At 39.0% G+C, this 15916-nt stretch overlaps 1 protein-coding gene across 1 annotated transcript in view; it reads right to left on the reverse strand.

The window, feature by feature from the left end:
- ephb4a (eph receptor B4a) overlaps positions 1-15916 on the reverse strand; it is a 54421-nt gene that overhangs the window by 22157 nt on the left and 16348 nt on the right. The window contains exon 2 of the mRNA XM_047379238.1: positions 579-649. Coding sequence (XP_047235194.1) covers positions 579-649 — 71 coding nt within the window. The remainder of the gene's footprint in view (positions 1-578; positions 650-15916) is intronic.

Here is a 15916-nt window from a genome sequence, read left to right on the forward strand (position 1 = left end):
ATGCAAACAACATGTGGCATCTCTCCGCTTCTGCTTGTCAGCACTACCTAAATCACTGTTTTGTACTCTTTAATGCCGACGTAATGTAAAAAAAAAAAAAGATCAAACCTACCGTGTTTCTGACAACATGAGGCGTTTTGATAAGCTGCTTCACATGATAACTGTGTGAACTTTGCAGGGTGTCTGCATGTTTTGGTTTGAATCTCAATCAAAAGAACATGCATACCTCCTCATCCACCAGCATAAATCTGACCGTTTTCTTTCAGAGCTAGTCAAGCAGTTCTGGTCCCAGACGCAAAAGAACCGCTGCAACCACTTTTCAACTGATCAAATTACAAATATGTCTTTTTCTGGCAGGGGGATTCAACACTGTGGGCAGCCAGTCACTGCAACTCCAACGTTGATGGGATTTTATCAAAGCATCTGCTTTCCATATACATAAACGGCGCAGTCAGACTGATGAAGGAGTCTGCTTATGACGAAAGTAACAAAGAAACTGCTGGAGGCCAAAGATCCACACTCACCGCTGGGATCGTGTTGAAATTATACATAAACACAGAGATGGCAGGGATACGCACCTCGGATTTGTCTTGGGAGAAGATGGTCCATTTGAGATCTGACGTCTCACTCTTAGTGTTCATCAGGACCTCTGTGAAAAGAAGAAAAAAAACAAAATTATAAGCAGCAGGAAATGTACAAATGACACGTATAAAACCTATTTAGATGCAGAGAAACAAATCAATACGACAGAGGGAACATATTTCAAGTCCCAAGTTCTCTGCCAAGTATGAGCAGTGGCTTATACGAGGATTAGGGCGCAAGATGGAGTTTCACCAGTCAATTACATCAACACAGAACATTCCCACTAGCCTCAAAATTGTCTTTGCTCTAATGTTTGTTTTTATTCCCCTACATCTCCCTCTGTTCCCAGCGGTCTGCCGTGCCTGTGGTCGTACTGAACCTGAAGTGAGGAGCCTGCGTTTGTCCAGGGACAGCAGTAGATTCAAACACACGTACCAAGATTTAAGCCCTCCCGGTCACAATCTGTGATTACAAAGGGATTGATTTTCTTGGTTTGCTTTTGAAAGGCATGCAGCCAGCTCCCAAACAGTCGTCGCTGCTCTGCAAAGATTCAGTATTCCAATAAAACCTGAGACCTGAACGACCTGTAACGAGAGCCACGCACTTGGTTCTTCTCATTTGTTTTTTCCCCCAGCCGTCTTGGCACACCCGGACTTGTATTTACACCAATGGGTAGAGGTTTCTGTCACACGCTGGCTTTTAGGACCTTACCTGTTCTCCGAGGGAGCCTATTTCATAGGCTGGAGCAGTTTGCTTTTAACCAATAAACAAGATTTAATGTGCTCCTGATCAAGGAGAGCACCTCCATGAAAATTGATTCTGGGGGAGCTGCAGGTTTATCATTGAGATTATTAGGGTGCTTTGTTGAATGAGGTTACGTATATATGGCCTGACAGTGAAGTCGGCATCTCATAACCCTACAAAACAACGCTCTGCACTAAGAAACACATGAACCCCTAAATCTACTTCTGTATAAAAAAAAAAAAACGGTTTATTTGATATATTAGCACAGTTTTGGCTTCTACTGCCACATAAAAGGGACAGAAACACATACTCAACGATGCCAAACACTTTCTGGTTCTTGGTTCTTTAATGCTAAACTTTCTGATTTACTCAAGTATGTAAAGAAATAAGCTGTGGGCTCTTGCTTACAGTGCTGCACATTTTAAAAATGACAGATTAAACAATATTAAAGAAAGAGAATCATTAGTTGCAGCCTACAGTATAGAAAATGACTTACAACTGAAGTATTTTTCATGCCACGTTCACAGACGGATGGCTGCGACTTTCAGCGCAATAAACTCTGCTGTCAAAATCATTAATGCCTGCATACTGTTTATACTGAGGATACTCTGAGCTCATACAGTACTTGAGCTTATTTTGCGCAACTCTTCTCACCTAAATCCATTAGTAGCACTTCATAAAAACAACAACAGCACCCATACCTCAACTTTGTGCTCCTTTGTAAAGGAGGAAGCCTGTATCCTGATTAAAATAGTCTAGAAAGCATAATCAATTTAGATTTAAAAAAAAAACCACACAGTGACTTTTCACAGGTAACCCATGCTTCAGTAAATTTGTTGGCCCAAGACCGATACTGTTTGATGCTGATAATTACAATAACTGTCAGTTAAATATCAGGCAGTGATATCGAGGTGTTTGCACGCTTGGCTGGAGAACCGTGCCTTCGAGGCTGGGCTCGACACAAATGTAAAAGGCACGTTTGGATTCTGTATGTGGAAAACCAACCTCTGTCTAAACACAGAAATACATCCTGCTTTCTCTTTTCCTGCTCCCTCTGAAAACAATGAAAGTGTGTCATTATAACTGAATTGATGTATCAAATAAAGCTGTCTTACATGGCAGCAGCTATTTACCAGGAAAAAAAGCAGGTGTATTAAGCAGGTAATGTTACTCATAAATACTTGACAATTTCACTGTTTTTCCATTGATGTTTTACTGCACTCTAGACAATTATTGATACCCCTTATAAAGATGTGTGAAAAGCCCAAAAGTAAATTCATTTTTTTTTATGACAGCATCAAAATCTCTTAAAAAATGAAGAAAATCAAACTTCTAATTTGACTGCAATTTTTAAAGTGGGAAAAATACATTGCAAAAATCAGTTTTTAACAAAATAACTAGTGCTATAATTGGTGGCACCCCTAAGACTTCCTGTAAAATAATGATTACTGAACAATTTTCTCAACCATACTTTCATTTTTGCAATGCCTTATGGATTTGTTTTAGAAATTAGTCCATGACTTCCTGTTAAAACTGCACAATGTCAGTGTTTGCAATTGCAAAGCACTGCTTAGATAGAATATTTGTTTGATATGAAACATTTAAGTCAAATAAGCAAAACCAGAAGAAATCTGTCAGGGGGCATATACAGCCTCACAAAAACAAGTATTACCAAAACGGTTCACTGCAATAATTACATTCAGAACTGAAACTGCACTGCTAAACTGTAAACAATAATTGAATTATTCCGATTTTTAAACATAAATAGGTCATTTATTTATACTACCACAGAACTAACTGTAGAAATATACATTATACAAGTAACAATCCCAACCACACTGAGTTTTGCGGGGTTTACAATCATCAGAGTTTCTTTATCACAGATTAAATACATTTTTTTAATGATACAGATAAACAATCACCCATCCCTGATGCGGTCAAACCTCCAGTTTTGCTGGGACATAAACACGATACAGAGTTCCTTTTCTCTTGACACTATTCAAAATAAAAAAGGCAGGGGAACGAGATACGTGCTGGTTGGTCTTCATAAGTCAGTGAGGAAATGGCCTAAATAACATAGAACCTTGCATAAATTTGCCAAGCAAAGCTGGACAAAGACCCACGTTCATCTTGCCACCATACAGTTAGGAGGAAAGTAAGCGAGATCCAAAATAAATCTGAAAGGCTGTTCTCACTGCGGCAGGTTGGCATTTTGGAGTCACAAAGACCCCATACCAGCAATCTGATTTAGGCCTGTGCACGTCTTTACTAGGCAAGTCAATAATAGAGGGTGCTGTAAATGATTATTCAATTCAGATGGTTAATCACAACTGTTCTTGTTCTGATGTCATGCATTTTTCACAACAAGAATGCAAAAAAATAGAAGTAATCCATCTTTATATCCCTCTATCCCTGCCACACAGCTGCATTATCTAAATGACCCTCTCTGCATTCCACCTTAGTGACATTTTTTGTCCTCACTGTCCAACTGAGCTGTTCCAGGTACACTGCAAATAAATGCAATGGCACAGAGTCACTAATCACATTTACAAGGCTGCATATGCAGTAGGTCTGTCGTAGCATCACACCACGGGGTAAAACTGTACATGCGATTGGACTCTAATCATTGACTTCTTCCTTCTGTATTATCTGCTTTTCTCATTTTCCTCTCTCTGTGGGTTCTTTATGAAGTAACAGCAACATGCATGCCTCAAAGCCTATTTTGCTACAAAACCACAGAAGCCCAACTGCTTTAAAACAGCCATATAAGAGGAAGAAAGGCAAGTTTGCAAAAAGCGGAGAAAACGAAGGAGAGCTGGGTAAAGAGGATAATTGGGTGACAGATTTCAGTTCGGTGCTTTCCCTGCATGTCTGTTACTTTGAGGTTGCTACAGCATAATAATAATAAAAAAAGAAAAAGCAAAACAAAGGCACTACACCTCAAACCTTACTGAGCGGACACCCCTCGTCTCTGATTTGGGATGCACACCTGCCTCCGTGTTCATTAAGGGGTGGAAAAGAAACATCCCACCCCGCAGGTACACTAATCACTGTTTATCACTGCTCTATCATTAAGCTTTATGAGGCAGGATGCGTGAGCGAGTGCTTCTATGAGACAGCCAGGGTTTCTATTATGTTCTGGCATTGCCATGCCTTTCACTGGAGCAAACACAGTGCTAAGCTCTGGTAAGAGGAAGCTGGCTTTTCCCCCTGCATTCTTTCAGCAGCGGCGGCCACCCACCGACGGAAAACTACCCCGGGTGCAAGAATATACTGGAACAATGGAAACTCGTCATCTGGTTGTATACAACACCCAAAACAAGCGATTGTACAGTAATTACAGGACGAGTGTCAACATTAGGAGACACTAGAGAAGTCTAAACTGATACAGGTGCAGGCAAGGAGACTACGTATGAGCTTTAGAATTACAATAGTGGAAAACTGTTATATGTGGGCCCAAGCAAGAGAAGCTGGGGAGAAGTTGGTGGGTTGGATATTAGAGCTGGCAGGGTTACATTTTATTTTAATCATAAAAAGAAAACGATAAGGAGTATTGGGTTTACTTTATAACAAGAAGAAAATTCAATCTGGTGAAAAAGTAGTTGCCCCCTGGCAGATTTATTCTGGTTGTGCTTTTAGACAAATGTCAGTATCAGACAAAGATAACTTGAGTAATTAAAAACACACTTTTCAAATGATAAGTTAATTTACAAGGGAAAAAACTACCTAAACCACCCTGGCCATGTGTGAAAGAAAAACAGACCTATAACCCTTGGTGCTAAAAACTGGTTATCAGTCTTTTACAGACGCACAGCTTCCTAAAAGTTCCCCTTTTGTCTCAGTCCAGAGAATATTTTGCCAAAATTCACAAGATGTTTTTTGGCAAATGACCAGGGCAGCATAGGTTTCTGTAGGGGGAGTTTTTAATACTTTGTTCTATCAGACTGGTTCTATTTAAGTGATTTTTTGATTTTCACAGGTCTGACAGTAGACACGAGTAGGACACTGAGGTGTACCACAGTTTCCAAGGTTACGGTTTTCAAACTAACAAAAGTTTCCATTACACCATTTCTACAGTTCAAAGTCTCTTAATAAAAGGTCAAAAAAACTTTGGGTACCGTTTTGGGGTACTACCTCTCAGTCTCAATTTTTTTTTCTTGTTTACAAGAGAAACAGTCAGCTGTTTGGGAAGGCATGGCATGGAAACCAGAGTAGAAACTCAAGGGCCGTGGCCCATTACTGTTATTAAGGTAATGCTAATTTAAAAGTATAGTTAGCCTATTACCGGGCCTTAAGAGCCACAGTCTACAAACTAGCTAACCAAGCTAATAGTCTGGCTAATTCGCAAGCTAATAGCACCATGTTAGACTGTCAGGGTCATTCTGTAGTAAGTACAACTGGCAAGAAACGCTAACATTCTGTGCAATAAGAAAAGGTACTTATAATCATTAAATGTTTATTACTTTAGGCGTCCATTGCTGTGTACAAATGTTACTGTAAGTATCTTAAACAACATGCTGTTTTGCTAACACTGACATTCTCACTATTTGTGCCCGAAGCACAAATTCATCTCTTGGTTTTTCTATTTTTAGCTGGAACAAAAAAAAAAACAAAAAAAAAAAAACAAACCAAGAATCAGGTTTGTAATTCACCGTTACGACTGGCTGTAAAGTGGCTTAATGGAGCTAGTGACAAAAGACCTAAAAAATGTGGTTCAACAAAGTCTTATGTTCAAAAACAACCAGGTTGGTTTGAATAAATTAAATCATCATTTCAAAAAACAGCTAACCACATTTACTTAGGTTATCTTTTTTTTGGTATTAAAATGTTTCTGTTGATTTGAAACATTTAAGCGTAATAAAAAAAAGCAAAAACAGACAAAGCCTATAAGACGGCAGAGACTTTTTCACGCCACCGTAGATGCAATACACATCTCTTTAGAAAGCAAAGCCTGACCTATCTGACATGAATTCCTTCTTTTAATAGCATCTACTGTTCTTAACTTGCATGTTAATTTCTTCCTGACATACCCTCTCCCTCCCCGTTTTCCACTCTCTCTGTGTCTCTGGAGTGTGATAGGGAAATTATAGGCCTACGAACATTTGGCCTGCTTCAGCTACAATTAGACCTCATTTTAATTAAAGAAACACAGTGCCAATTACCCTCATGCACCTATAGAGAAATGGAGACGGGGGGATAATAACAAGGAGGAATTCGAGAAGGGAAAAGGGTGTCAGAGGATTTGGAAATAGCAAGAGAAATGTTTAAAAACTAGTTAGACTGCAGTGGGTTTTTACTATATTACTCTCCACATTCAGTATAGTTGGTTGACAGAAACCCAGGCTGCAACCACATATGTCTGTACACCTTGTACTTTCCTTTCATTTTACATTTACTCAGAAAATGTGTGACTGACAGAGGCTTTTGTGCCATTCCTGCCCACAAATGACCATAATCAATACAAGGCACACACAGGGAAAGACTGATGAAATACGAATCCGAGGATCATATCTGTTTCCATAACATTTTTTGTGTTCTCACGCGTGTCGCCTGAACAAAACATACCAGAGAAAAACGTATTAGTAATGATTACCGTTTTGTTTTGATATTAACACTGTATGTATTTTGATACATCTGCAGTTCTTCAAAGAAAGGAATACAAATCAACACATAGGCAAGCAGGGGAGGAATATAAAACAGCAACCGTTATCGGCATGCAAACTGGTTCAGCATGAATTCTCTGGTGGATTACCTGCTGTGTTCACACATGGGATTGAGTAGAAACTACCTGAACTTTACACTTCAAAGGTAAAATCCAAACTGATACTGGCATTTGCATTCGGCTACACGGGCCTGTCTATGAAATGTCTAGAAAATTGCCTCATAGGACTAAAACCTGAGGCTAAGTTCGGCCTTTGAAAACATGAAGAAAACTTAAAATGTCCACTAAGCGTGTGCGTGTATCACATGCTCATTGTATGACAACCTTTTATGAAATAAAAACACAGTTTTAAGGCATCATGACACAAAAAAAAAAAATATGTAAAAATGAGAAAAGTAAACATTCCTAATGCTACAGAAATAATTTAATAATTTGATTATTACAACACACTCACTGAGGCATGGGTTGGTGATTGGAAATGAATGTTTTTGAACATGATCAGTTCTGATTAGCAACCATTTAGATGATATAGCCTGTGTGAGAGCAAGACTTTCAAAAGATAACAGGAAGGCTGAATGTGTTAGTGTACTTCTTTAGTACACATTTAGTATACATTTTCAACCTAATTGATATAACTACTTGACTAAAGTTCCTTCTCAGCTTTAAACCTCTGTCTGCAATAGAACATGCTCAACTTGGAAATGTTTGTAGCCTTTCTAGGATATGCATTCTCTACAAAATACACAGAAAGATGCTTTTGTAATGCTAACCCCACTAATTGCTAAAACTGAATGCTAAAGCCAGTTAAAATGTCAACTCTGTCATCATTTGACATTCTTTTATAACAAAAGTAAAGCCCTATTTTTTAGTAGCTGCTCTCTCTCACACACACAGTGTGACATCACCTCTGCTCCAACAGGTAGGGCAAGGGCAGCAGTGCTTTACTTCCTGACCCATATAACTCAAAATTATTCTGGAACTTTCTCTAGCATCTCATTAAAAGGAATTTAAACCATAATAATAGCGTGATGGAAATTCTAAATACCTTTTGAAAAACTATGTGTACCTTGATACACCTTGCCCACACCTTGCATCCACAAACACATTTTTTTTTATTTCTTAGCTTTTAAAAAGGTTAAAACCTTTTAATCATATTGCAAATGACCTACTCTTCCGTTTATGTTTTGCTGGTTTTAAAAAAAATTTAATTTAGTTGATGCTGCTTGTCCTCACATATGTTGCATCGCTCCAATGGTTGAATGCTTCCAGTTGGTTAACCCTATTAAATTTGATAAGATTTTATCCTCTAGTTATAACTCTGACTCCCAAGTTCATCTGGGAGTCCTCCTGACAAATCTAAATATGCAATGCTTTAACATCTAACATGTATGTCTATTTTTGTGATCCTTAGGCAGTTTTGGCAGCTCTATTTCTTTATGTTGAAAAGACAGTACTTAATAATTCAGGAATTGGCAAAATGCTCTGATCTGCTTTCTTGCCAAGAATTAGGGCTATGTTACGTTTTCCCAGCAGTAGATCTCCAGACGTCAATTTAGACCACAACAGATATTAGATCTACTTAGAAGGTGGAGCGAAAAGCCGGCGTTCACAGCGAGGAGCCCGCTTTCAAAGGAAGACATTGAAATATTGATTAAGGTGGGGACGATGGGGCCCGATTTCAGACAATCTCTCTCCAAGGTGCACATTGATAGTTTGCACTCAGTAGGGTTGCGTCAAAAGTCTCACACATTGTTCAGCTACAAATAAATAAAGAATTGGGAGTGCAGCTGCTCTCTCTTGGTAAGCAAGTCTCAGAATTTGTGGCGGGTTGGGGGTGGAGTGAAGTATTGCCGGTTTTAGAAAGACCGAGATAATGACTGACACAGACACTCAGCTTTAAAGAGTTAAGTGAAGAAGCTTTCTGAAGATAACAGACCTCTCCACAAGCAATTCAGATAAACCAAATCCATCCTCGCAAAGGAATATTTATACTTTTTTCAAGCCTGCACAGTAAAATCAGCTCAGGAGGTAGTACGTCCTTGTGATATTACAAACCACATGCTGCAAAACACTCTTAGATAATCTTTGTTTTAGCATTCATCAAATATGAAAAGCAAAAGTTATGTTCTGTAATGTGTTTGCTCTTCAGCGTTGTGCATGAAAAGAAATGCCAAGAAGCTGTAACACTGAATGTGCGAGTGCAATCTGTGTTTGTGTGTCTTTGACAGAGTTGTGTCTAGGGAGATTACACATCAGCTTCCCGTGTTTCCTGTCCCCTTCCCGTCTCCTGTTCTGGTGGGGGCCGGCTGCAAGCACACACATCTTTCACATGCACAGTAGCATAAGCGGGACACGGTCTTCCTCCTCGCCTGCTGCATGACAAAAAGCCTACTGTGGGGACATGTGGATGGGATCAGCTACTGTAAGTGTAGGTCTCTGAAAACTGAGATCAAAGGAATGAGGGGTGTGAAGAGAAAGAGATGTTAATGTTTGACACGTTGTGCTTTTCTGGTCTGTGGGGACACATTTAAAAAAAGGGCTGTGGTTTGCATCTATCCCAGGACAGGATGTGGCCTAGTTAGGGAGGATGCTTCACACTGGACAGAGATAACAGATGCTTCCAAAGACAATGAAGATCAGCTCTGTGATCCCTGACCTCTGAATAGCCACTTTTCAGATCGTCCTTTTGTTTACTATGCCTCGCAATCAACTAAAAAGGTCCAGACACTGAAAGTGGGGTTAAAAGTTACTCTCCAATATTAGTGATATCAGTGATCTGCAGTGATTACATTAATTATATATATAACATCAGCTACATGGATGGAAATATAAAAAGTGAATTAAAAAAAGTCTTGACTTCTGGTTTTAACCACTTGTTAAACCTGTAATGTTAGAATATTTTACATATTATTACATTATATTTATGTTCTGAGTGACAGATTAAAAGAATTGTGTATAATTACCAGACTAAGTTTGAAATAAACAAGGCAGCTGCTCTGTGTGACATTTATTCTCCTTTGGGACACATCATCCATCCCTCCATCCATTATACAGGGGCTGGATAATGAAACTGAAACACCTGGTTTTAGACCACAATAATTTATTAGTATGGTGTAGGGCCTCCTTTTGCGGACAATACAGCGTCAATTCGTCTTGGGAATGACATATACAAGTCCTGCACAGTGGTCAGAGGGATTTTAAGCCATTCTTCTTGCAGGATAGTGGCCAGGTCACTATGTGATACTGGTGGAGGAAAATGTTTTCTGACTCGCTCCTCCAAAACACCCCAAAGTGGCTCAATAATATTTAGATCTGGTGACTGTACAGGCCATGGGAGATGTTCAACTTCACTTTCATGTTCATCAAACCAATCTTTCACCAGTCTTGCTGTGTGTATTGGTGGATTGTCATCCTGATACACGGCACCGCCTTCAGGATACAATGTTTGAACCATTGGATGCACATGGTCCTCAAGAATGGTTCGGTAGTCCTTAGCAGTGACGCGCCCATCTAGCACAAGTATTGGGCCAAGGGAATGCCATGATATGGCAGCCCAAACCATCACTGATCCACCCCCATGCTTCACTCTGGGCATGCAACAGTCTGGGTGGTACGCTTCTTTGGGGCTTCTCCACACCGTAACTCTCTCAGATGTGGGGAAAACAGTAAAGGTGGACTCATCAGAGAACAATACATGTTTCACATTGTCCACAGCCCAAGATTTGCGCTCCTTGCACCATTGAAACCGACGTTTGGCATTGACATGAGTGATCAAAGGTTTGGCTATAGCAGCCCAGCCGTGTATATTGACCCTGTGGAGCTCCCGACGGACAGTTCTGGTGGAAACAGGAGAGTTGAGGTGCACATTTAATTCTGCCGTGATTTGGGCAGCCGTGGTTTTGTCTTTTTTGGATACAATCTGGGTTAGCACCCGAACATCCCTTTCAGACAGCTTCCTCTTGCATCCACAGTTAATCCTGTTGGATGTGGTTCGTCCTTCTTGGTGGTATGCTGACATTACCCTGGATACCGTGGCTCTTGATACATCACAAAGGCTTGCTGTCTTGGTCACAGATGCGCCAGCAAGACGTGCACCAACAATTTGTCCTCTTTTGAACTCTGGTATGTCGCCCATGACGATGTGTGCATTTCAATATTTTGAGCAAAACTGTGCTCTTACCCTGCTAATTGAACCTTCACACTCTGCCCTTACTGGTGCAATGTGCAATCAATGAAGACTGGCTACCAGGCTGGTCCAATTTAGCCATGAAACCTCCCACACTAAAATGACAGGTGTTTCAGTTTCATTGTCCAACCCCTGTATGTACCTGCTTGTCCTTGGACGGTTACTGGGGTGGTTGGTGCCTAAGCTTTATTTATTCAAAATTAATAGATTATGACAAATGCTCTATGACAAATAAGTGATTTTAAGTCAGTTTTAGTGTGTAACCCCAGGGAAATTGTCAAAGGTAATAGCACTGGGTTGTAATCTTGACTGAAACTCTTCTGTCATTTCGCTCCAAAAGCGATTAAACATGAAGTTTGCATCAGTGAAACAAATTTTAACATTTGGTAAAGTTGTACATTTTCATTGAGTTTGGACTCTACAGAAGTTACGGAGTGTAACCGCTGTGACTTTATTATTGGTTATAGATTTGTTGCTGAAAATGTAAATAAATAAATAAAATACAAGCTTTCAGTAAAAATTAGTCCCATTGTCAAAGCGTGTTTCTTTAATGTTGGTTATTTATAGTCAAAGTTGCAGTTTCTCCAAAAGGTCTCAGATTTCAACCAGTAGAACTTATAGTACTTAACCCTTTAACTCTTTCAGAGCTATTGAGAAAATCCACCACAAAACAGCTTGAAATTCTATTAAGTTGTATCCTGAAAATATGTTTTAATTTTCCTAGTGACAAGTAAAAATTTACCAGTAGATTATCTGAGGTATTGGCACACAAAGCAAAAGGAGATTAATAAATGTGGGACCCATACATGGTGTATTCAAATTACCTTTTAATTAACTACAGTAAACTGAAAGAAAAAACTGCTGCATTATTCAAGTCACATTGTACCAAAGTGGATATTAGCCTCCTATTACAGAGATATAAAAAGTTTTCACCTTTCCATAAAACGAGAGATTAGGGTTAAGGGCTATGAGACATCAACTTGGTTCCCTGTTGGTTTATATTGCCACCCACCACTAATGAGTTTTGACCTATGGTGTCAGATGCTGAACCGCATTCCTGTATCATGGAGAAGCAAAAGCAAAATGTACAAAATACATTCTGAGCAACAGGGAAAAAGAATCCGAAAAAATGCCTTATTCTGTATAAATGAGGAATTTAACTGACAGGATATCTGTCTCCTATATCATGATTTGCTAAATGGATTTACTTTACAGTGAATTTGTGCTTCTTTGGAATATTGATCGGATACTGAGGGAATTCACTTCCTGCTGCTTTCAATTATGAAACCGCTTTGTCAACTCTTCTTCAAAAACACCCGAACTAAATTCAGGGTTTCTTTAAGACATGGCTGCAGGCTACAATAGCTCAAATTTAAGTTGAAGACCTGGTGTGAGATAAATTGGTGTCTAAGGGCAAACCAACGAATTACTGTTTACAACAAAATTTAAAAATAATTTCAATGTGAAACAGTAAGCAAGTTTTATAAATTGCTAATCAAATTTTTCAGTTTTTATATTTCTACGTCAGAAAGAAGGACCATGCCCATGGGGTGTTTAAGATGAAATTATAGGAACGCAGAGAGATGTAAAAAGCCATTTAAAAAGACACTGATTTCAACAATGTGCTGAGACATGTCTGTGGTTCAGTAAGACTGTGGAAGAGAGAGTAAGACTTTCAGAGAGTAATAAAAAGGCTCTCTGAAAGTAATCCCAAAGTTAATTTATCAAGTTGAGCTTTCAGCGTGGGTTCCCACCGGGTAATCCCACAGTCCAAAAACATGACTGTTAGGTTAATTGCCCTTGGGTGTGAATGAGCGTGTGCCTGGTTGTATGTCCTTTGTGTCGCCCTGCGATGGACTGGCGACCTGTCCAAGGTATACCCTGCCTCTCGCCGGTAGAATGCTGGAGAAAGGCACCAGCTTGCCCGTGACTATGAATGATTTATCAATGTGAGCTTTCAGCTTCTGTTATTTTTTTTTTTTTTGGGGGGGGGGGGGGGGGGGCGACTCCACGGCCTATGGTATTTGTCTCATCATGGCTGCAAATAGATGCCGTAGTATTTTCAGCTTTATTTATAAAGGCTGTTTTAATCTACCGTTGGTATTCCTTCCAAACCTGTAATTCCAATAGTATTGCAAACAGGTGCTGCACACACCATTCCACACATGCTTGATTAACACCTGCCTGGTGGTAGTAAAAGACCACGTTTACAGTGTTTATGACCAGAGTCACAAGTGGCACTTTTAGATTTAAACAGCACTTGTTAATGCATCTACTCTGCATTAATACACATATTACTGTGACGGGCAATATGAACCCAAACAGCGGGAAGATAGCACAGCGAGCTGGTATTATTTCAGCGTTAATTTTACTTTTATGTTGAAGCTTCGGGTTTTGACTAGTTTTGTCCCAAATAAGACAGATCAAATGTGAAACTAACTCAGGAGTTTTAAAGATAATGCTAACAACGTATGAATTAGTTCTTGGTCTCCTGACAAACTGTTTTTTTTTTTTTTTTTCAGGGCCAGTGTTTGTAGTCGAGGAAACAGAAATAACAGGTCTCAAGCAAGCACAAACACCAATTTAGCAATCGAACAGAGTTGGAAAAAGAACCTTAGTGGGGCTGCTTTTCAGAGCCTATTTTGCCGCCATCTCTGTGAATGAGAACAAACCCAACTTGTCAACACTCCAGAAGCAAGTCAGAAAACAATAAAATTTGCCAATAGTTGTGCTTCATTAACTAAATAAGCTACAAACCCTCACAAGGCAAATAATTCCCAATGTTATCACGAAACTTTATAAGCGTGGAAGCCATATTCAATTTTGAGGTTAGGGTTGGCAGCATCTCTGACTTTGATACAACTTCATTGGATGTTTTTCTGACTTAAGAGTTTGGAAATTCTGAGTTCAGAGAACAAATAGACACAAAAAATCTTGGAGAATAAAATAGGGAGCCTGCTCTGTTGAGAAAATTCCTAGAGTCACATAAAATGCAAATGTACAAGGTGGCACACTTAGCAAGCCTGATGTAAACTGCAGAGAAATAAGTAAAAAGCTACTCTAATGCCTTATGCATTTACAACAGTCATGTTGGGGTTGTGTCATCTTAAACCTTGATTTTAAACCTGAACAAAAACACAGCAGAATAAAAATTATGTTTAATGTTTTCAGAATGTGTTTTCTAAGTGTGAATCTCTAAATTTGCTTTAAATAGTGTTTCAAAAAAAGTAAAACCATCACTATAGTTATCAAATGTCATAGAATTTTCCTTTAAAATGTATGACTTGGTTTAAACATTTTGGATTTCCTTCCAACAGTTTGCTGTAGTTTTGGTTGATTCCTTCAGACAGAGCTGGTGCAGCTGGGTCAGCTTCATAGGCTGTCTTGCTAGCACACACCTTTTAGCTCTGCTCACAATAATAAATTGACATTGTGATACTTAGGCCAGTTTGCAACTAATTTGCAGGTATGCTTACGCTCACTGTCTATTTGAAATTTACGCAAAAGCTTTAACTTACTGACGTAATTCTTAAAATGTTACTTCAGTATTACCACATATTGTTCTTTTATCATGATGCCATTCATTCTGTGAAGTGCACCAGTCCCTCCTGCAGCAAAACACCCTTACAACATGATGCTGGCACCCCTGTACTTTACAGCCAGGATGGTGTTGTCAAGATTGCAAGCTTCCCCCTTCTTCTTCCAAATGTACAAAAGACTGTTAAGGCCATACACCTCAAATTAATATCTTCAGGCCAGAATGTCTGGTTGTATGGAAGTATCTATGAGTGCTTTTGCAAACTGTGATCTAGCTTTTTATGTTGCTAATGGGGTAATGGCTTCTTCCTGGCTGTGGCTTTCAGTCAATTTGGGTCAGGACTCATTACACTGTGGATAATGACATTTTGATTTTCACCAGCTCTTTAGTGGTTGATGAACAAATTTCGCCAAAAACATGTTCACCTCAGGGATTCAGAACATGTCTCCTTCCCTAACAGTATGATGGCTTGACATTCCAACAGCGTTTATACTTGTGCATTAATTTAGAGCTTTGATTAGAAAGGTTTATTGTAAAAAGGATCCATATAGAGTTAGAGCTGAAATCCAAGAGTTTTCTGAACAAAGAATAAAATTAAGGTTCAAGAAAGTTCATTAAGTTATAATACAGATTATCGGCACCCCACTCAAGCATACTGGAGCTTTGAATCTAGTTTTCCGGTTATATTAATAAACAAACACACTGGTTGCCAATTAAATGTTTTATCAGAGAAGAGAATTATCAGTAGGCACGGTTTTAACCTTTCAAATAAATTAACTGTGTTTAATAAACATAAAGATATGCCAAAATAATATATCTATCTATCTATCTATATAAAGATATATATATATATATACCTACCACATGCCAATATATCATCCACTTCAGATGCTTTAGAAGGACCTTATAGGGATTATGTGTTGTTTGATGTGGCACGTTTCTTTTTTAGATTTTTTTTAAAATTATCATTACATGCATCTTTTCTTTTCTAAGCCGTTGACAGCTCAACATTTAAAGCCGAATCCATCAGTGAACAGTTTGAAAAGACCATTTCTGTAGTCCCACCCTCTCTTCTTTATACTTAAATGCAATTAAAACCTCTGTGCAAAGATAGACTTTAAAATACAGTTTGCTAAACAAAACCTCTAAGCACTTAGGGACACTGCTCACTTGGTTTACTCATTGATTTATCATCTGGGCAACG

Source organism: Girardinichthys multiradiatus, chromosome 11 (genome assembly GCF_021462225.1).
Source record: "Girardinichthys multiradiatus isolate DD_20200921_A chromosome 11, DD_fGirMul_XY1, whole genome shotgun sequence".
NCBI classification, from domain to species: Eukaryota; Metazoa; Chordata; class Actinopteri; order Cyprinodontiformes; family Goodeidae; genus Girardinichthys; species Girardinichthys multiradiatus.